This window comes from Tamandua tetradactyla, chromosome 20 (assembly GCF_023851605.1).
Source record: "Tamandua tetradactyla isolate mTamTet1 chromosome 20, mTamTet1.pri, whole genome shotgun sequence".
In the NCBI taxonomy this organism is placed as follows: domain Eukaryota; kingdom Metazoa; phylum Chordata; class Mammalia; order Pilosa; family Myrmecophagidae; genus Tamandua; species Tamandua tetradactyla.
This window is the reverse complement of record NC_135346.1, coordinates 19,687,168-19,709,263: the sequence shown is the minus strand read 5'-3', so window position 1 is coordinate 19,709,263 and position 22,096 is coordinate 19,687,168. Positions and strand designations below refer to the sequence as shown.

Below are 22,096 nucleotides of genomic sequence, written 5' to 3'. Positions count from 1 at the left end.
TTTTGTTGCTCAGATGTGGCCTCTCTATCAAGTCAACACAGCAAGCAAACTTACCACCCTCCCCTGTCTATGTGGAACATGACTCCCAGGGGTGTGGACCTTCCTGGCAACGTGGGGACAGAAATCCTAGAATGAGCTGGGACTCAGCATCAAGGGATTGAGAAAACCTTCTCAACCAAAAAAGGGAAGAGAGAAATGAGACAAAATCAAGTGTCAGTGGGTGAGAGATTCGAAACAGAGTCGAGAGGTTATCCTGGAGGTTATTCTTACACATTAAGTAAATATCACCTTGTTAGTCAAGATGTAGTGGAGAGGCTGGAGAGAACTGCCTGCAAATGTGGAGCTGTGTTCTAGTAGCCATGTTTCTTGAAGATGATTGTATAATGATATAGCTTTCACAGTGTGACTGTGTGATTGTGAAAACCTTGTGTCTGATGTTCTTTTTTTCTACCTAATCAACGGACGAGTAAAACATATGGAATAAAAATAAATAATAGAGGGAACAAATGTTAAAATAAATTTAGATTGAAATGCTAGTGATCAATGAAAGGGAGGGGTAAGGGGTATGGTATGTATGAATTCTTTTCTGTTTTCTTTTTATTTCTTTTTCTGCATAGATGCAAATGTTCCAAGAAATGATTGTGATGATGAATATGCAACTATGTGATGATATTGTGAATTACTGATTATATATGTAGAATGGAATGACCAAAAGTTAAGAATGTTTGCATTTGTTTGGTGTTTTTTGGTATTTTTAAAAAAAAAATTTAAGTTAATTAAAAAAAAAAAAGAATAACCTCCAGGATAACCTCTCGACTCTGTTTGGAATCTCTCAGCCACTGATGCTTTATTTTGTGTCATTTCTCTCTTCCCCCTTTTGGTCGAGAAGGCTTTCCCAATCCCTTGGTGCTGAGTCCCAGCTCATTCTGTGGTTTCTGTCCCACGTTGCCAGGCAGGTCCCCATCCCCGGGAGTCATGTCCCACGTAGAGCCCCTTCTGCCTTTGCCCTACCATGTGCCCTTGTGAAGTTAGGGAGCCGCTCTAGATCCGATTTTCTATCTGTCAGAAGGGGAAGAAATGTACTGCCCTGTCCACCCCCACACTGGCTATGAGGGTTAAATCAGGCTGAGAAGACCAGGGCGTTTCTATACCTGGAGATATCCAAATTCCTGGCACACAGGATGCTAAGGAAACATTTGTTGAGTGAATGAACAAAGCGAAAGTCCCTTGGAGAGGCCGCAGAGTGGCCCTTAGCGGCAGGGCTGGTGTGGAGGTAGGGGAGACCCACGGTTTGGATGAGGAATTGGGACACAGTTGCCACAGGAGCAGTGGCTCTCCCAGGAACCTGGGAACAGGCCTTGCCACGGCCTCACAGCCCTTGGGAAATCCACCCACCACCTGCATGTCTAGAGTTGACACTTCTAAAGGAAGGCAGAAAGGTGGTGAGCCAGTGGGAGGGCAGGGAGGGGACTGGGACGCTGGGAAGGGTGTGTGGCACTGAAAGAAGAAGAGTGGGGTGAGTGGCCTTGCGAATTCCTGCAGGGTCTGGGGTCTCCTCTCCCTGAGAAACGGTGGCAAAGAAGGCCCAGCCCTGGAAAAGCACCTGTGAGGATTCCTCGATTTAGGATTTAGAATGTGTGTAGCCATCAGCCCTGCCCTGGGGGGCCCTGAGGGCCCCCGACGGTCCAGGTCTCCCTCCAGCTCGAGAGACTTGGGTCTCACCCCAGAAGGGGCTGGTCTGAGGGCATCTGCTTCCCTGGCGACCCACACAGCCCCCGTGGCTTGGTGGGGACCTGGGCGCCGGCTCACGCTCTCTCCCGCTCTCCTCCCCTCCCTCACCAGAAAGAACTCACGACTCCAGTTCAACAAGGTGAAGGCGGAGGACGCTGGGGAGTACGTGTGTGAGGCCGAGAACGTCCTGGGGAAGGACACGGCGCGGGGCCGGCTCCACGTCAGCAGCGGTAGGTGGCCCCCATGGAAGGGAGGGCTCGGTGGAGCGGGCCGCGGCCCCCAGCCCTCGGGAAGCCTGCACGTGATCCGTCTTGCCCTCGACCCCTCTCCCTCCTGCTGCTGCCATATCAAGCCCCAAGATCTCAGCCAATTCAGAGAAATGCAGTCAAAGCATAAATGTTTAGCTTTGCTATCTGGGCCTGGAAAAGCCGCCAGCTCTCATATTAAATACTCTGAAAACTAAATATTTTGAAATCAAGAGGTTGGGGGTGGTGGAGGGATATTTTTAGAAGGCAGTTTGGGAGACTGGGCTGCCAGGAGCAGGGCTGGTGGGGAGGCAGGCCCGGGGCGTGTGTGAGCTGCCTGCCTGGTGCCTGGTGCTTTGCTGGGGACCTGGGCGCAGGCGGCCGCCTCCTCTGGACCATGGGGGGTGGGGGGGCCAGGGCACCCTGAGCCCCTGCTAGCAGGCTCCGGTCAGGGATGGTAAGCTCCCCCTCCCACCCATAATCCTTGCTCCTCGAAGACTTTCAAGGTCAGCCCTCTCCACCCCTGAGCTTCCCTTCTCCACCGCGTCATTTCCAGCTCCATCAGCACAGAGCACCGCCATCCTGCTGGGCCAGCCACAGGCCATGTTCTTTCCCTTGACCAGAAAGCTTCCTCTTCCCCGCCGCAGCCACCTGCCCGTCACGTCGTGCTCACTCACTTCTTTACCAGGAAACCCCTAGTTCTCCCAGATTCCATAGATTGCTTTCCTCCTTCCAGCCTCAAAGACGGAGCATCACACCTGGCTCCCACTTTGCTGAGGTTCACCTCCCATCCTGCCCTGTCACAGAGTCCAAGCCCGTCTCCATGGCCACCTGCTGCATTTCCAACAGATGGCCTCCCAACACTCCGCATGCCCAACATCGTCGGAAAGACAACTTGTCCCGTCTCCTGCCCTCCGGTCCTCAGACAGGAAACTGGCTCACGCAGACCCTGCGTGTCCTGTCTTGGTGAGGGTTACCCCAGGTCTGCCAGCCTGTGGGCTCCTTGGTCTCCCCTGCCACTCATATCTAATAAGTCTGAGTCCCTGAGTCCTGGTCAGTGTTCTTTCTGGGTCTTTCTCACCTTGTCCCATCCATTCCATCTCCACCCCTGACCATGCCCAGCCTCAGCAGCTCCCCTCCCAGCTCTGGCCTCACTCCTGTGCCACTTCGTAGGCTATGGCAGACTGTCTTGTGCTGACTCCTGAATTCGAGCCTTCGATCATTCTTCATCAAATACCATGCTGTCATTGGACTCGCTCTGGGGGTGGGACCTCCCCCCGCGAACTTCAGGAGTTGGAAAAGCAGGACTAATGCCTTCTCTCCAGAGTAGCAATAATAGCTACTATTTATTGAAAGTTTGTGCTGTGCCAGGCTCTGCATTTATCTCCTGAACCTTTACTCAAGCTTATGACATATTTTGTAAATCACGAAACTGAAGCTCAGAGAGGTTAACTATCTTGCCCAAAGTTGAACAGCTAGTCAATGATACAGCTATACAGTCACTTGGATGGTGAGCTCCCTGGGGTTATGTGCAGCTTGTTTACCACTCTAACCTCTGGCCTAGAACAGTTCTGGGGTCATAGAAGGTACCTGGCAAATATTGTACCAGGAAACTTATGATCTGCTCCAGGGCTTTGATAGACCCCCAGATCCCCAGCTGGGCATGGGATCAGAGACATACTTGGGCCCCTGCTCCTCCCAGCCAGAGGCCCGGGACTGTGGGCCATGCCTGGGTCTGGCACCTGCCACCCCCAGCCATAGTGAGCAAACACACCCACAGCCACTTTGGATCTGGGGTTTTCCTGTTTTGTAAGTCAAGACTTTATTGGTTATAACTGACAAGACCCAACTTAAAACTACCTTAAGGAATTTATTTATGGGCTTATAAAACTGTAAAGTCCAGAGGTAGAACTAGCCCCAGACATGACAGGGTCCAAGGATTCAGATCGTGGCTCAGGATGGTCTCTCCCATTGTGTGCTGGCCTCATGTTCTCCTCCTGTGAAAATGGGCCTCTCCCATGTTGGGAAGAAGAGGCTGTAGGCTCAGGCACCTCGGGTGTTGACGTTACCCCAGCCTGCCCCCCAGAGAAGAGGAGCCAGCTTTGTCTCTGTGTCTGTGTTACAATCACAGGGATGGATTCTGAGCACCCTGCTTGGGTCACGTGACCCGCTGGGGCTCTGTGTCCAGGAGGATGGCTGTCATCATCGCCAGGCCTGGAACACAGCCACCCCTGCGTGTGGGCGGAGGGGCTTTTGAGAGGCAGAGCACTGGGAGGGGTGGACCTGCCTTCCGCAAAAGGGGCACTGTTAGCAGAAGAAGGAAGGGCTGCCGTGTAGAAAGCTGCAGTAGTGTCCTCTCCCCTACATGGGGCTTGGAGCCTGAGGCTGGGAATTATTTTCAGATAAGCCGCAGCCACAGCCTGCGTGGGCACCTGTCAGCCCTCCTCAAGCCATGCTCTGATCCGTGTGGGAATCAGGCAGTGGGGCCTTTGGGCAACTAAGGTCAGGCCTGGAATCCTAGGCACCCCACGGGGATCCTTGCCCCTTGTCCCTCCAACCTGGCGGGAGGGCGGCAAGGCAGAGTAGTGGAAAGATTTCGGGGCTTTGGTCCCGTCCAGCTATGTCATGCGACCCTGAGGGAGTTCCTTCTGCTCCCCAGTCCTTGGTGTCCCCGTCTCAAATCAAGGGTCTGAGCAGATGAGCTCTAAACCACTTCTCCCTAAAATTCTGGGATTCCGAGTTTTACTCTGAGGCATTCTGTGCACCAGCCTCCGCCCACTCACACTCACACTCACACTCACACTCACACAGTGCACAGCTCTGCCTCTGCCCCACGGCAGGTGTAGTCCATAGCAGGCGGGAAGCTACCCTCGATGTGGGGAGCTGCACAGAGCCACTGCCGGGGACCAGGAGGCCCTGCTAGGGACATTTTCCCAGGCGGGGATGCCCAGGCTCCCTGTTTGCCCATGGAACCCAGGAGACCTGCAGTGACCGCACCCTGGAAAGGGGGCGGAGAGGGGACAGTGGGCAGCCATATGCCTGCCCCCCGCTCTGACTCATCCCGAGGTGCGTTGGCTTGCCCCGCCTGGGCCCCAGGGAAGCCAGAGCTCCAGGACTGGGACAGCCAGAAGAGGGAATGGAGGACCAGGGAGGAAATTGGGCTGCTCAGGGAGGTATCACTTGGGCTCCTGGTGGCTACTGCTCTGTTCAGGTGAAGCTCTGGCTGCTCCTTCCCCAAATCAGAGTCGGCTGTCCTTGCAAGTGCAGCTCTGCCAGTTCGTATGGGCCTTCCTGCCTTCCCGAACCCGCTGGGAAGAGGAGGAGTTGGCAGAAGGTTTGTGGTGCTTTAAACAAAACAGTCAGCTTGTCCAGCCCACTTCAGAGGGAAATAAATCAGCTGCCTCATCCCCTGGTGAGAGGCAACCTGGGACTGTCCCAGGGTGGCTGTACCAGTCTCAGAATATGGGGCTGGGCCTGGCTTCACCTCAGAGGGCAAGCAGGTTTGACCTGGGGTACCACGGGTCAAAGGGCAAGCTGTTAAAATGCACACACACGTGTTTGCATTTGTGTTCTAGAAACGCTTTTCTGAACTCCGGAGAGTCACAGACTTGGCTCCCAACAGCCCGAACTCAAGGTGTCTGCCTGTTCTAACAAACCAAAGAGGAAGGCTAGATGCCTTTACCGAAGGGGACATACTGGGCAGGTGGGATGGGAACACTGATGGGTGAAAAGCTGCTTGATCTGGACCTTGAAAGACAGGCAGTTTTCTCCGTGAGCAAGAGAGAAACGCGGCAGCTGAGTGTGGTGCACCAGTCCCCACCCAGGCCTGTTCTCACTCTTCAAGGGCCCCTATCAATTCTTCTCACCAAGACACTGATGGCTGATAAAGCCTTCCTGGGTCTACCCCTCCCAGGCATTTTTTTAATTATGTTTTTTAAAGAGATGATTTTTATACCATAAAATTCACCCTTTAAAAATAGACAGATTCAGTGGTTTTTAGTATATTCACAAAGTTGTGCAACCACTAAGTCCAGAACACTTTCATTACCCCTGAAAGAAACCCTATCCCCGTTAGCAGTCACTCCATTTCTCCCTCCTGCCCTCCCCTGGCAATCACTAATCCACTTTTTTTTTTTCAGTCTACTCAATTTATTTCAACATTTGTTCCCCCTGTTATTTATTTATTTTTAATCCAATTTTTTTACTTGTCTGTTGATAAGGTAGATAAAAGGGAGCATCAGACACAAGGTTTTCACAATCACACAGTCACATTGTGAAAGCTGTATCATTATATAATCATCTTCAAGAAACATGGCTACTGGAACACAGCTCTACATTTTCAAGCAGTTCCCTCCAGCCTCTCCACCACACCTTAACTAAAAAGGCGATATCTATATAATGTGTAAGAATAACCTCCAGGATAACCTCTCGACTCTGTTTGGAATCTCTCAGCCATTGACACTTAGTCTCATTTCACTCTTTCCCCTTTCGGTCGAAAAGATTTTCTCAATCTCTTCATGCTGGGTCTCAGCTCATTCTAGGATTTCTGTTCCACGTTGCCAGGAAGGTCCACACTCCTGGGAGTCATGTCCCATGTAGAGAGGGCGAGGGCAGTGAGTTTGCTTGTTATATTGGCTGAGAGAGAGAGGCCACATCTGAGCAACAAAAGAGGTTCTCTGGGGGTGACTCTTAGGCCTAATTTTAAGTAGGCTTAGCCTATCCTTTGCAGGGTTAAGTTTCATAGGAACAAATCCCCAGACTGAGGGCTCGGCCTATTGATTTGGTTGTCCCCACTGCTTGTGAGAATATCAAGAATTCTCCACTTGGGGAAATCTGAGTTTTCCCCCTTTCTCACCATTCCCCCAAGGGGGCTTCTCAAATACTTTTTTATTCACTGTTCAAATCACTCTGGACTAATCTACTTTTCATCTCTATGGATTTACCTATCCTGGACATTTCCTATAAATGAAATCATACAATATGTGGCCTTTTGTAACTGACTTCTCCCACTTTTCAAGGTTCATCCACATTGTAGTGTGTATCAATCTATCTTCCCTTTTTTATGGCTGAATAATGTTTTATGGTGTGGATATACCACATTTGTTTATCTGTTCATCAATCTGGGTTGTTTCTACATTTTGGCTGTTGTGAATAATGCTGCCATGAATATTCATGTACAAATTGTTGAGTGGACATACGTGTTCATTTCTCTTGGGTATATACCTAGAAGTGGGACTATTGGGTCATATGATAATTCTATGTTTAACTTTTTGAGGAACTAAAAAAATGTTTTCCAAAACTGTTGCACCATTTTACATTCCCACCAGCAAAATTTCATGGTTTCAGTTTCTCCACCTCTTCCCCAATGCTTGTTATCATCCCTCTATTTTATTATGGCATCCTAGTGGGTGTAAAATAGTATATCTTTATTGTTTTGATCTACACCTCCCAAATGGCCTCCCAGGGAGTTTTGCATTTAATAAGAGACAATGCTTTAATCTATAGAAAAGAATTTAGGAGGCTGTCAAATATCAGTGTCAGCCAAGAAGGCTAGACTAGTCCCTGAGGTGGTAGCAGAAGATGCCTTTGTCTAAAGAACCACATGTTCGTTGGCTCATTCACACATTCACTCATTCAGTAAATATTTGTTAAGCACCTGCTTAACAAATATCCATGTGCTTACCAAACATTTACTGAATGAATGAATGTGTGAATGAGCACAATGCGAGACATTGGGAATCGGTGGTAAACCTGGCAGGCGTCTCCTGCCACATGGAGCTTACATTCTAGTGGAGGAGCTGCTCATTAAACAAGTGATAAATGCACAGCTAGCCATCTACTTATGTTAAAATAAGTACTACAAGTAGGGGTGTACAAAGCTAAGAAAAGGAATAAGGGAACCTGATCAGCCCAAGAGGTCAGGGAGGCCTCTTGAGACGCTGACATTTTGAAAACCCTGACCAGAAGGGCAACTGGCTTGTTCTGGGAGCTGGGCTAAGGCCAGCATCGTTTGAATACAGCTTAGCCGTAGGGAGGAGTTGGGTAGTTTATTCTGAGTGCAGAGGGGAGCCATTGAAAGGTTTTAATAGTGGAAGTGGATCCAATTAACATTTTTAAAAGACCACTTTGGCCGCTGGCAAGCAAAAACGTTAGAGATGAAGGCAAGAGTGAGCGTGGAAAGACCAGTGAAGAGATTATTATGGTCATCCGAGAAAGAGACAGTGGTGGCCTGGACTAGGGGAGGAAATAGTGAGATGTGGATAGAATCAAGAACTCTTCAGGAGGTAGAAATGGCAGCCCTTAGTGATAGACAGCTGTAAAGACTCGAGTTGCCCTATAGATCTTTGGTTTGTGCCAGTCTGGGATAGAAAGCCACTCAGTCACTGAAATGAGGAAGCCTGGAGAAGCAAGTGGTTGGGGTGGATGACTGGGGGCTCAGCTTGGGACACGTTGAATTGGTGGCTGTGGGCCATCCAAGTGGAGGTGGCAAGGGAGCAGCCAGACTCTCCAACTTAGAGTCCATGTGTCACCTTCACTCCTCCACACATGGGCGGGCACAAGGAAGAAGTGCAGATACACTGACAAGAGAGTGTAGACACGTTGCCTTGGGAGGCCACATGTGCTGGAACACGGTGTGAATGCACCTTTCATAGGGAGACCTTCATGGAATATGGCTTTGCCATCAGCCAGATTTGGGCTGTGGTGACTTGGGAAAACCCGGCCATAGCAGAGGGGTATCCTCAAGTACTTCTTTCTCAGGTAGAAAGGCCTGTAGTCGCTGTTCCCCCAACTCCCTCTGTGTCCCCATTGCCTGCCTTTTTGCCTTTGCCAGAGCTCCAGCGTGGCACACAGCACAGCACAGTTCTGGCCACCCAGGCTCGATATACCTCAGCTTGGACCCCGTCCTCTCCCGGAGTTGTCCTCTCAAGGCCTCAATGAGCAGGCATGCACATATGACAGGCCCAAACGTGCAGCTCTGGTACCTGCCGCCCCAGCATCCCCTCTCTTCTGTTCACTGCTCACTCATTTCGTGTAGAACCAACTACAAGGGCACAGAAGTGGGCAGCCTCTGCCACACAGGGCTGCAGAGGAAGCCTGGCCGACCTGTCAAGTCTGGGCCAAGATTTCTCTGTGTCTTAGCCAAGGCCCACACGAGAGTCCAGGCCTGCAGTCCACATGGTGTTTGTATCTGTCCACTTATGGCAAGCCTTGGTGCTGATATGCTTTTCCATAAGGGACTGGGTGGCTGACGAGAGGCCTTGTCACAATACACACCGTGACTCTGGACAGACACTTGACTGCTCTCTTTCCTCACTCTTCTTCTGCAGTATAACCAAAGGGCAGGGCAACCTCTTGGATCTTCCCAGCCAATGGGATTTTACAGTTTGCAGGCATGGCCACCTCATTTGTTTCTCTCCTCTGTCCCTTTCTTTATTCCCTAGGTCTCGCTGACCCAGAAGTGGGGCAGGAACCAGCAGGAGGCCTCCTCCTTCCAACTAGCATGTAGGCTCCAGCCAGGTTTGGGGTTGAGCTTAGGAGGGAAACCTCAGCAGGAGTGAGCTCAAGGATGCCAGCTCAGCAGTAGGCATGATGTGGAGGGGAAGGTGGGAGCTGGCCCTGCCCACTGGATTTTATCAGCGAGCTCCTCAGACATATACAGAGGCAGAGCTGTGTATATACTCCCAGTTCCCCGCGCTCCATCTGTCTCCCCACATGTCTAAACACTGAGGGCGCCAAGTGCCTGCCCTCCTCCTCCTCTCACCCTCCACCCCCCCCCACACACACACACACACCACTACCATGGAGGGTGGCAGAGACTCAGTACCCCTGAGGAGTAGGGCCAGCCAAGGAAGGATGAGCCACTGCTATCAGGAGGCCGCTGCTGGGTGGGAGTGAGAGGCTCTGTGAGCCCCCAGAGAGCAGAGGGGGCAGCAGGAACCCATTTCTGGCTGTTCAACCTGGATTCACAACTTGGGGGGTCATCTTACAAATGAAAACTGACATTTTGGGCAAGAATTTTAACTTGAAATGAGCTTTCTGGATGCCATCCTTTGATGGAGGAGCAAAGCTTTAGTTATTTTCATTTATCAAATGAATCTGAGAAAGTAGATATGTAGTCTGGGGCTAGTAGCCTTCAAACCCAGTCCTGCTCTCACCCAGTTTTCACATTCTGGCTGCCTGCCTCCACCCCTCCCTATCCCTTTCCCAGCCCCAGCTCAATCTAAAGCTCATGATTTATGGTTTGGGCAGTCCGAAGCCTGGAGGCTCCCTCCAGAGGGTGCAGCTGACGAGGTGGGGGGCCGCCTGGCATGCAGGGACCTGACGAAGATCAGGGATATTTAGGGAAATGGGGTGTAAAGGGTTTTGTAGCCTTCCTGGGAGGCCTAGAGTTGGCTTGGCCCTAGGAGACAGGGGGAAGACAGCGGAAGCTATTGATCCCCTGCACATGTCCCAGACTTTAGAGAATGACAATGTCTAACAGGTGCCATACCCTCAGGTCCAGCTCCCTACCCAACCCCTCCAGCCGCTCCCTGACCCATCTGAGAGCCCAAGCACCGCAGACAAATGCAGATGTGTCTCCTCCAGCACCATCCCTGTGGCTCTGTTCCCCTGCATTGCACATCAGCGTCTCACCCACCTGCACTGGGGCCGCAGAAAGACAGCAAAGGGAGGGCAGAGAGGGGCCCTTCTCCCAGCAGAAGATGTGGTTTTTGCTGTTCTCTCATCCCCTTCTTAAAAAGAACATCTTCCTGGCCTTTGGAAGTTTGTCCCAGAGCATGGTACAGGCCTGCTCTGAGCAGATGGTTGGACCTCATGGTGGCCACCCTTTTACCTGTTGGTGACTGGACAGGCCACCAGACCGTCCCTCTCCAGTCATTTCTGAAGCCTTTGATGATCCTTCAGCTTTGAGATGGAACATAAAGGACTGTGAAGGAGGTGTTTCCTGGGGCCCAGAGCTGGTCCCAGTGGGTCATTGGCACGTGTCTCTCATACCCCCAGTGAGCACCACTCTGTCATCCTGGTCGGGACATGCACGGAAGTGCAACGAGACAGCCAAGTCCTATTGTGTCAATGGAGGCGTCTGCTACTACATCGAGGGCATCAACCAGCTCTCCTGCAAGTAAGTGGCCAGTGGGGGTGGGCACGTGGGCAAGAGTGGGGTGGGAGAAGCTGGGGCAGAAGTGGAGGGCTCAAGGAAAAGTGGGCTCCAAGCCACTGACAAGAGGTGCCCAAGGGGTGTAGACAGGGAGCTTTGCCCTCCTTCCTATCCCTTTCCTGCAATACAGAGAGATGTAAACTTTAAGGGGCTCAGGGCTTCTGCAGTCCCGGTTTCCCAGCTCCAATCTACCCCATCTCCTGATGTCCACCTGCCCACTGCACCCTTCAGGGAGATGGCAGAGCTGGTCCATGCCCCATGGAGACACTGGGTAGTCTCTCTTTTGTCTCTCCCTCTGTTTCTCTCTCCAGCTCTCTCTTTTGCTCTCTTTCTCTTACTCTCTCCCACCCTCAGTCTCTCTTTCTCTCTCTCTGTCTTCTACCTCCCCAACTCTCAACAACTCTCCAAACTTTGTTCTGGATGCACATTTCCCAGGGTGCATCCCCCCATGTGTGGGGCCCCGCAGGGTCAGGCACAGCATGGCTCCTGGGCCTGTGTTGCTGAGCATCCTGCCCTTGAAAAGAGGGTCTGCCCAGAGCCCAGCACTTGCCCTCAGGATCTGGCTGTCCAGATATGCCCTGGGTGCTGCCCGTGCCCCTCCCTTCCCTAGCCCTCTCACTATGGGTGAGGGGACAGCGCCAAGGAGGGGGGCTGCCTGGAGACCAGCAGGGGCACCACTGCGGGGGTGAGCCGGCAGGGGAGGCTGGGTTGAGAAGAGACTCCCATCTGGGTGTCTCTGACTCCCCAAGGCCTGCTCGTCAGCCCCATGGGGCTGCCCTCAGCATCCCCCCCGGAGCTCAGAGCCACCCCCGCCCCTCAGCAAATAGGGCAGTTGGGCGAAGGCACCCAAGGATGACATGTTCAGGCCCGGCTAGATCTTCTGAGCAGCTGGGCCCATGACACCTCTTGACACGTTCTCTGGTGGCTTCCTGAGGAGGGGTTGCTGGGGGAGGGCACCACAGGGTCCGGCCAGATCTTGGGGAGGGAGGACTAGATAACGACTACAGTTTTTCAGAGCAGCCCAAGCAAGGTGCCAAAGCTGCCCCATTCCCATGGCATCTGGGCTGAGGCTGGCAGAGGTGACTGACTTCCCCACAGACAAGGTCAGATTCTGCAGTTCTCCACTCTCCTGCCCCAGGCAGGGGAGACTCTTGCCTCTGGCCCACCCGGCTCCGGGCAGACCAGCCTCTCCCTGCTGGGCTACCCCCTTTCCCAGGAACGTGGGAGCCTGGTGAGGAGGCCGGGACCCTTAAGGTCCTCTCCACCTGTCACGTGACACTTCCCCCTCACTGCAGCGCTGGGACATGTCACCCTACCCTGCCAGGCAGGACCGTGGCTCACACCCCCAGGCGGTCTTGCTGGCCAGCCTCCTCCCTGGCCCTGCTTCCACCTGCTCCCATCCTCTTCTCCCTGCCCCCCTCCCCATCCCAAATCTCAGGGGACAGTCCCCACAGCAACAACAGGTCCTCCAGGGAGTTCTCAGGAGACTTAGTCCCTCCTTCTTCCCCTCCTGCCACCTGCAGGAGGCACCGCGTCAGTTCAGCAGACCCTGGGAGACAGTTCAGCCTTGACCTTGCTCTGAGCTCTTCGGGATACACCACTCGGAACTCACAGGGGCCCTGGGGTGCCCTCAGGGATGGCCCAGCCTACAGCCCCTTCCCGTTGTGCCCGTCCCCCTCCCTCCTCAGTCCCCGCCCCCCGGGCTCCTCCTTGGCGGGTCCAGCACTATCACTGGATTCGTCCCTGGTTCCAGGCAGGGGAGGTTTTGGCCATCGAGGACAGGTGCCAGGGCTGAAGAGGGCCCTGGGGGGCCTGGGACTGGGAAGAGAGCGATGAGCTGTGTGGGCTCCCAGGGGACCCTGCCGGCCAAGCTGCAGACCGAGGTCCTGTCTGGATCCACACAGGAGAGAGGAGCAGAGGGAGGAGCCTGGGCCCATGTGAAGAGGGTATCCTGTTCCCCTTCCCGCCAGGGCACCTGGGAGTCACTGCTTAGATTCTGAACATGGTACCCAGAACCCCTTCCCAACCCCCTCCCAGCCCCATCTGCATCAGGCCCAGCCAGAATGTCCCCGACCCCCGCTGTCAGCCCCTGGAGGAGAAGGGGCGCCCCGGTAGGGAGGCAGCAGTAGGACCTGCAGGAGGGCAGGACCCCAGTGCTGTGCTGGAGAAGGGCAGGGCGGGAGGGGGCGGGGCAGAGCCCAGGGGCCATTCTGGGGGCGGGCGAGGGGAGGGAAGGGGGGCAGGCCTCTCCGGGAGCCTGATAACACCTGAATGGAATAAAAAGGAAAGAATTTAGGAAACGGAACTCACGTCTTACCATTTGTGCTGTTTGTTTACTTTTTATTTTGATTTTTTTGCATTTCCGCTTAGCTTGGATAATGAAACTAGACCGGTCAGTTTCATTCCAGTTTCTATAAAAATCAGTTTTCCTTCCTGGTTTTCTTACACTTGTTGTTGTGTATTGGTTCAGAGCCCTGCAGGGAGTGTTGGAAAGCACTCCTGTTTTTCTGGAATTCAGAGCCAAAAGAAACAGTGTCACTGATACTGAATTTTGTTTAAAAAAAAAAAAAAAGCAAAACAAAAAACTCAGGGGGATTTGAAAATGGGGGTCCAAATCAAGCTGATTGTCTCCTGTCTGGGCAAGACAGGGGTCTGTGCACTTCCTCTTGCTGCTTTCTCCTCTTCTCTCCGTGTTTTTGTGGAGCACGGTTGGTGCGTGACTCTTGGGGACTGGTTCAGGGGATGATGACAGAACAAGACTCTCTTTCCAGCCCTGTGCACATGCCAGCAGCATGCCTCCCTTCCCATCAGCCCGTCCTCCCCACCCCTCCGTCTGCCCTGACCCCCACGTCCAGGTGACCCTCCCCTTCCCGTGTCCATCTGCCTGCTCATGCTCACCACATGCCCACGCCCACCCTCGCGAGGCCGGAGACCTTTCACCCCTCCCGTGCCCGGGGGCACACCCTCATCCTTCATCCTCCCCCTCCCCCGGGTGAGGGCAGCACACATGGCATTATCCCCAGGCTACCAAAAGGAGAAACTGAGGCCCGGGAGGCGAGGTGGGGAAACAGGGAGGCAGAGGTCCTGACCTCTCTGTCGCCCCAGATGCAGCCCCTGGGCTCTCCTCTCTGCCCCTCTCTCACCCCTGCTCTTCTCCAGCCCCGGGGACAGACCTTCCCATATCGTAGCTGATGACTTGGTGGGAAGGGCTGGGGAGGCTGTTACCTGCTGGCTCCTTCTAATCTGTCCTCTGTGCCCCTGAAACTTGTAGGCCAATCCCTGTCTGATTGGGAACCTATCAACCACCTGCCACCCACTCACACTGAGTTCAGACTCCCATCCTGGTTTAGAGGCCAATGTATCCTCTATCGTCTGACCCTAGTCTTGGGTGCAGGTTAGGGAGGCTCTGAGCCTCTCGAGGGAGGCCCCAGCCTCTGGACATAGCTCATCCTTAACAGACAGGGCTAAGGAGAGAGTCAGGAGTGTCCAAGAGCCCCTGGGGAAGGAGCCTGTGCCCTAAAGAGAACAGCCTTGGGTACCAGCTCCTTCCCTGCACTGTGCCCCCCTCTAAGTGCCCTTTCCTCTGTTCAGCTGGTCGGTGCCCTGCACATTCCCAGGGCAGCAGGATTAGGGCCATAATGTTGCACAACTCATGGGAGCATCATTTGTATTGCATACCATGTCAATGGTGCCACCTGGGGTTGTGCAACTGAATGACCAGGAAAGACCTGAGGATACAGTCGGAGTAGTCCAGGCTGGATGTGGTAGCAGAGACTCAAGGGGTGTGTTTAGTTATCATTAGTCTCCAAGATGCATAGGACAGCAGCCCTGCCATCAGCAGTGGAATAAATTCTCCCCTTTTCTTCTCCTGCCCCCTCCACACCCTCACTCTCTCTTACACACACGTACATACATACGTTTACATACACAGGTTTTCCCTGCCTCCAAGAGCTGGGCTGATCTCAAACGTTGGGTACAGTCCAAATTCTCTCTTTCTTGTTCCTTTGTGGACTCTAAGAGTCCTTTGGCCACTTCCTGGGTCTTTACTCTCCATTCCCAAGGTGCTTCTGCTTGAAAAACCACTTCCCCCCTCTAGTCCCCACCCCAAAGGGACATGGTTTTCTGAGAGCTGAGGAAAAAGAGCTGAGCCTGGCTGGAGTTGGTTGGGAAGCCTTAGGCACTACCTCCATTTTTCTGGACTTGGACGGTCAGGGATGTTGGCCAGGAATCAGAGAAGGCAGTGTCGACAAGGGGCTGGTAGTAACCCCTCCTTCAAGCCTCCCTGCCTCCCAGAAGGAGTGTGGACCAACCTCATTTGTAGCAACCCCTCCACCTTCCCTAGGCACACCTCCCAGCCCTCCACCACCACCACCACCATTGACTAGACACACCCGCATACACACTCCCTGCACAAAGAGGCACAGAGAAACTCCAGCTCACTCCCTACCCACCACTCCCCATTCTCCATTCCTCCCGGTGGGATTTGGGGCCACAGGATTTTCATAAGTATCTATCACTGCCAATGGCCACCACTCACTAGAAGCCCAAAGGGCTTGCTGATGGTTAGTGTCCACTAGAATGCTAAGAGGTAGAGCATTCCTCTACCTCTTCTCAACTTGCCTCTTGAGGAAGTTTAGATTGATTACTGTTGAATGGTAACCCATGGTTGATGGGGCATTGGCAGAACCCTAAAGAGATGATGGGTTTACCTGATTTCCTAAGGAAAATGAAGCAGAGGCAGCACAGACCCACTTCTGAGTGGGAAGATCTCAATAGCGGGAAGAGGTTGGTCTGATTGTCTGTAAGTTTCTCCTTAGGTATCTGGCCTCGCTGGGGTTCAGAAGAGAGTGCAGGACTGGACATTTCTCCCAAAAATCCACAAGACTGAGACTCTCTTGAGGGGAGGGGTGTCAGCCAGAGTGCAGAATAGAATGAACTTTGGGGATAAGGACAAGGTCAGAAAGATGGGAGTGGGTGATAAACTTTGGAACTATAAGAGAGGCAAGATGGGAGCAGGAGACCCAGGTCAGAGAGAGGCTGTGGGGGAGGAGCAGCCTTGCAGACAGGGCAGCGTACCCCAGGCAGCCAGTTGGCCCCTGACATGGAACAGGCTCCCAGTATCCTCCAGTGAGCTACTCCAGCACCCATTGTGGTTCTCGCTGCCCGAGGTCAGATACTGTACACTTGGCCTCGGGAAGACCAGCTTTGGGGTGCTGGCAATTCTGGCTCCTCTGCAGCCTTCCGTTTTCCTAACTAAGTTTTCCCTGTATATATTGATGTAGGGCAGCCTTCCCCAAAGTGAGTTCTACAAGAGTTCCTTAAAAAACGACTTCTGTGGTCAAATGAGTTTGGGAAGTGCTGCAAAATTTGACTACTTCCTTCTACGAAACTTTTCACAGGCGTTCATGTGTTAGTGTACATTTTGAGCCCTGGGAAGGGATTTCCCATACTTATTCGGCCATAGAACCTTCCTCGAGAGAAGAGATCAAACATCTCCAAGGTCACTTTTGTCATGGGCACACAGTCCAGGAACAGCATTCCAGAGTTCTCCTTTGAGCTTCCTGGGGGTCTGTTTCATGGATGACAGCACCTGCCAAGGGCCCTGGAGAGAACAATTTGTAGAGACTGAAGGAGTGGGTCCCCATAACCTGGTATTCCTTAGGCCCCCCAGCACCCTGTCAGCTGATTGCCTGGCACAAGGGGCTAGAGTTCTGGCTTCATGGGGCACCAGGCAGGTAAGAAGGAAAGTTCCAACGACCATGAGGACAATTAGTCAATAACGTCCCATCTCCCCCAGTCCCACTTCCCTAAATCATCTTCCTCCTTGCCCCACCCCCCCCTTCCCCCCACCCATGGAGCCACATCTATTAGAGAGACTTTTAAATGAGATTTCCGAGCCCTCCACCCGGCCCTGACTCCAGCCCCTTCAGCTACGAGTGTGACCCCCAAATGCCTGACTTGATTTTTCTCATTCATCACTGTGCACTTTGATTTCTAACCTTAGCCTCGTGGATGATGCCAGTTTGTTCTGTGATTTTTCCCCTTTTCCTTCTCCAGATGTCCAAACGGATTCTTCGGACAGAGATGTTTGGAGAAACTGCCTTTGCGATTGTACATGCCAGATCCTAAGCAAAGTATGTTTGAAGATACAAACACAAGTCCCTGCTCCTTAGAAAACTTCCGGGTGCAGTCCCCCCAATGTAGGGCGTAGGGCCAGGGGTGTTGGTTGTTTTGATCTTTGGCTGTTTTGTTTTGTTTCTCTTTTTCTTTTTTGTATTTTGGTTTGTTAGTTCTTTTGTTTTGTTTTGTTTTGCTTTGTTTTTCATTTTTTGGCCTAATCCTTGGGTTTAAAGTTCAGGGCTGCAGGTAAGGGGCAAAGTGGCAAGGCCAGAACAAATGGTAACGGTGGCAAGGAACCCAGCTGGCATTGGCAGGAGCCCGTGCCGGGGTGTTGCAATGCCCGTGTCTTGCTACCCTGGCTCTCTCTTTCTGGTTTTCTTTCTTTTGGTAGGTGTCCTGTGGGATACACCGGGGACAGGTGTCAGCAGTTCGCAATGGTCAACTTCTCCAGTATGTCTCTTTCTTCTATTTCTTCTCTTCCCTGGTGACTGACAGTCCTCCCCTGCGGGAGGGATGGGGCCTGGCTTAGCGAGACCGGGGGGAGGGGTACGCAGGGCTGTCCTGGGCTCCTCTCGGTCCTCAGTGCTCACCAGAAGTCCGTGCAGAGGAGACTGCCACACCCCCTGCCACCTCCCCCTCCACACCCGCCCTGCCACGGGGCACAGTGGTGCCGAGTTCTCTCTGCAGCCTTCCAGAGCCATACTCAGGCCTCTTTGCCACTTCCGGGGTCAGGCAGCCTGGCCAGAAGGGGAAGGAGCATTTGCAGAGCCCTCGCCTGCCTCCAAAGGCCTGTTGGAGGGCGCCAGGCTGCAGGGCAGTGAGTGTGTGCACGTGTGTGCCGCTTGGTGTGTCTGAGCAACAGAGAACTAAGTTCTCGGGAAGCTGCCTTCCGATCTGGCCTGAGTTTGTTTTCTTTTGGGAGTGGGGGTGCTTTGAGGGAGAGCAAGATCCACATTAGTGGTTTCCATGGGTGTCAGAGCCTGAAGGCATCTATTTATGTGGCTACAGGATGAGGTGGGGGGGGGGGGGTTTTGCTGTGGATGCAAAGAGACAGAGGATGAGGACTCAAGGGACAGTTGATGACTTACTGTAGGATCTTTCTGGTCTGATTCCCCATCCAGGACTTTGTTCCTTTCCTTTCTTCCACTTCTAAAGTTGGAGCTTTTTTGGTTTGCCCAGTTTGCTGAAAACATGTGAGCCCTGTGGCCCCAGGATGGGGCCATAATTGTGGAGGGCGTTTATCTGGAGGCTGGGGCAGTCCCCTTACGCACCACCAGGCGGGCGGAGGCGGGCGCGGTTCGGGGCCCGGTGGCGTGCCGCCTGCAGGGCTGCCCCTGCTCACCCCGTGGCCCGTCCCTTAGAGCAGGCTAACCCCCTGCGCACCCGCGACATCCGGGCCCCGTGGGGCGTTGGGGACCAGCGTGCGGTGGTGCCTGGGCCGTGGGAGGCCGCGCTCAGGAGGATGCCGAGGGCATCCGGGTAACCCTTGGGAAAAAGGCGTTGGGGGTTTGGGCCTCCGGGAAGACAAATGAGCCTTCCCAGTTCTCCTCAGACCGCAGCCCAAAGGCCCGGAGGTTTCCCCGCCACACAGGGGCCGGGAGCAAGACTCGGAGAGGAGAGGAAGGCCCCGGGGGTGGGGCTGGCCAGCCCGGACTGCTGACCGTGTTGATGGGGTGAGGAAAGCCGAGCTCGCCCCCAGCCCCTCCGTCAGAGGCCGGGGAGGGAGGCTGTGCCAGGAAGGGCAGGTCCTTTGGGTGGGGCATGTGGCACCACAGAATTTTCCAGAGTCCGGGCTCAGGGAAGACTCCCAGGGTCAGACCAGCCACGTGGGAAGGTGTGTTTAGCAAGAGGGGCCTCGGGGGGAGCGGGACAGCTAGGCGGAGGCCACACCTGGAAAGAGGCCGCGAAGGCCTCGGCCTCTCCACCCTGGCTCGGGGGACCGTGAGGACAGGGAGTCCGCGCCGGCACGAACAGAGCGGCCTCCCGGGCGCCCGGCCTCAGTCCCCGGCCTCGCTGTCGGCTGGGCTGCTTCGCGCTCCGCTCAGATCTGCTGGCGGTGTCAGCAGGCCCACGGGCCTCCACAAAAGATCCTGGAGACCCCAGAAAACCCGGAAAAGCCCCAGGCCTTACCGCCTAGTGTGATCCTTATTATTACCGTTACTGTTTTGTGAAGGACGGGTATTCTTCAAGCCCTTTCACAGAGAGCACTCACGTCCTTCTCTACCAGATAATTACGTAAAAAGGCAATGTAAAGTGATGGCCTAAGTGTTCAGGCTTTGGATCCAGATAGATCTGAATAAAGATGTCAGCTGCTGAGATTACTAGTTCTGGGACCTCATTTAACCCCTCTGAGTTAGTTTTCTCATCTGTGAAATGGAGATAATTAACCTTCATGCCGGTCAGACCTTCGCTGACACACCTCAATGGGCAGGAATAGCCCAGGCTTAGCACCTGGCCTCCAGTCTCCCTTCTGCCACCTAACTTGCTATGTGACCTTGAGGAAGCGTCGTAGCCCTCCTGGGCCCCAGCTGCTCCTTCTGATATACAACCACCTTGTCCAAGAGTGGGGCCCAGACCAGCTCTTGGAGTCACAGTCCTTCTAGCATCCCAGATGCTGTGGTCAGGCTGGGCTGTTCGTGCCCTCTCAGGGGAGCATGATTGGCAATCCAATGGCGTGCGCCACGGAAATTCAATCTCAGGTTTAACAGGAGAGCTCTTGTTTGGAAGGGCTCCATCAGTGTGGCCTCTGGGTGGAACTGTGGGGTTTAAGCCCAAGGATCTTTCTCGGGGCTCTTTCAGTCAGAGCCATCTACTCCCCTGCCATTTTCCAAATTCAGAACCCACTGGAATCCCCATCAGAAAGCAGAGGAGAGATCCAGGAATGGACCATGCATAGGACTTCCTACTGACTTCCGCCCATCCTCTCCTTCCTCTGCAGTAGCTGAGACATCAGAACATAATTTCACCTCCTCCATGGATCGAGCTGGAGCTCACTGTGCAGATGGGAGGCCAGAGTGTGGGGGCATCGAGGCGGGCAGGGCCCCGGCCCTTGCACCTGTGCTGAGCCTTGTGCTTTCTGGCCGGCTCACATCTTTCTCTGAGTGTGTCCACACGCTTTGACAGATGGGGAAACAGAGACTGTGACTTGCCCACATCCACACAGCAAATCAGGGACAGAACTGAGACTCGAGGCCGGCAGATGAGTGCTGGCTGCTACGTTAGAATGGTAGACGAGCGTTTTAAAAACACAGTTGAGATTTCTGGGCTCCCACCCTGGAGATTCTGAGCTTGCTGGTCGGGATGACTCTGAAGCATTGCCAGGTTTGCAAACCTCCTAGACGTCCCATGGCCAGGCTTGTTCCCATTTAACAGATGAAGAGACTGAGGCCAATACAGTGTAGGGATTGCTTAGGGTCTCACAGCAGGTCAGTGGCAGAGCTGACTCTGCGGCCGGGCCCTTTATTCTACACTTCAGTGGCATAGGTGTCTGCCTCGCAGGCTCTGAAATCACACGCTGACAACAGGATCCCCATTTAAAGAGTGTGATTGTCCCCCATTTGAGGACCCATGTCTTCCATAAGTGAATCCACTTGTCTCTTTTTCTGAGTTGCGATTTACTTTCCCAAGTAGTGAAATCAGGCTCGGCCCCATGTCAGCTCCTAGGGTGTTGGAGGTATCAAGTGGGGAAGCTCCGCCCCCCAGCCCCCTGCTCCTACTCTGCCCCAGTGCCCTTCCCCTACACCTGCAGGGACATGGGCCAGTCAGGAGGCCTGCACCCTCGTTCTGAACAGAGGAAGTACACGTCCTGGTAAGGAAGGAGGCCACAGCCGGGATGCTGGCAGAGAGGGGCAGGCAAATAGTGCTCCGTGAGTGAGCTAGGGCCTGGGCAACCTGTCTCCAGGTGGGGCTTAAGGGTGCTGCAGGTGCTGGCACTGGAACTGAGAGGAGGAGAATGGGGACCCCTTGGACCCCACCCCCACTCGCCCTTTTCTCCCTGGGGACCTTTGCCAACTGACTCTCGCGCCTCTGCCTCCCCACCAGGTACTAACCCTCACAGCTCATCTCTAAAGAACCTGCCCTGCCTGCTGATTCTAACATTTCCTCTCTCCACCCCTTCAGGGGCTCTTGGGGATGGGGTGCCAGGGGAAGGAGCTCATGGGGCTGGAGCTCAGGGGGCTGGGAGGGGACCCCACTAACCAGCTTTCACCTCACAGGCTGGCTGCCCTGTCTGAAGAGTCCTGACCAACGTTTCTCTCTCTCTCTCTCCCTCCTTCTCTCCCTACCTCTTCCCCTCCCCCATCTCTGTCTGCTCCCCCTCTGCCCCCTCCCTCTCTGCCCCTCCTCCCTTCTGCACTGCCAGAGCACCTTGGATTTGAATTAAAGGGTACGGAACCTCTATCACTTAGAACCATCCGCACAGTTCCTCCCCTCAGCCTCTGACACCATGTGTGCCCTGTTTTGTCTCCTTTGAAAAGAGTGGAAAAGGGATGATTCCAAAAAATCTCTCTTGGCCCCATCAAGTTGTCCTGTCATAAGCTGTGCTGTTCTGGGGGGAAACAAGAGAAGTTCATGAACAGCAGTGCACCCTGGGGACCAGACTGCCTCCCCGGTGTACAGTAGCAGTCCCTTGCACAGGGGAGATGACAGCTCTGAGGCCGCAGAGGGGAGGGCCTTTCCTGAGCTGTGTGCAGGACAGCTGGCCAGACAACACGCTGTAAGAGCCAGCATCTGGAAGCCACAGAAACGGGGTTTGGAGAGTTGTGCAGAGAGGCATCCCTTTCGAGTTGACTTTAATCATCTTTCCTTTCCCATTTCCCTTTCCATTGCTTTCCATTTTGCACCA

At 53.8% G+C, this 22,096-nt stretch overlaps 1 protein-coding gene across 7 annotated transcripts in view; it reads left to right on the top strand.

Annotated features, from left to right (window-relative positions):
• NRG2 (neuregulin 2) overlaps positions 1 to 22,096 on the top strand; it is a 240,092-nt gene that overhangs the window by 198,097 nt on the left and 19,899 nt on the right. For 3 of the 7 annotated variants that reach the window (XM_077137169.1, XM_077137167.1, XM_077137174.1), the window contains 3 exons: positions 1,843 to 1,961; positions 10,977 to 11,097; positions 17,191 to 17,267. In XM_077137169.1, coding sequence (XP_076993284.1) covers positions 1,843 to 1,961; positions 10,977 to 11,097; positions 17,191 to 17,267 — 317 coding nt within the window. Of the gene's footprint in view, positions 1 to 1,842; positions 1,962 to 10,976; positions 11,098 to 17,190; positions 17,268 to 17,644; positions 17,704 to 21,613; positions 21,638 to 22,096 lie in introns of all 7 variants that reach the window. The other 4 variants (XM_077137172.1, XM_077137170.1, XM_077137171.1 and 1 more) reach the window with 4 other exon arrangements.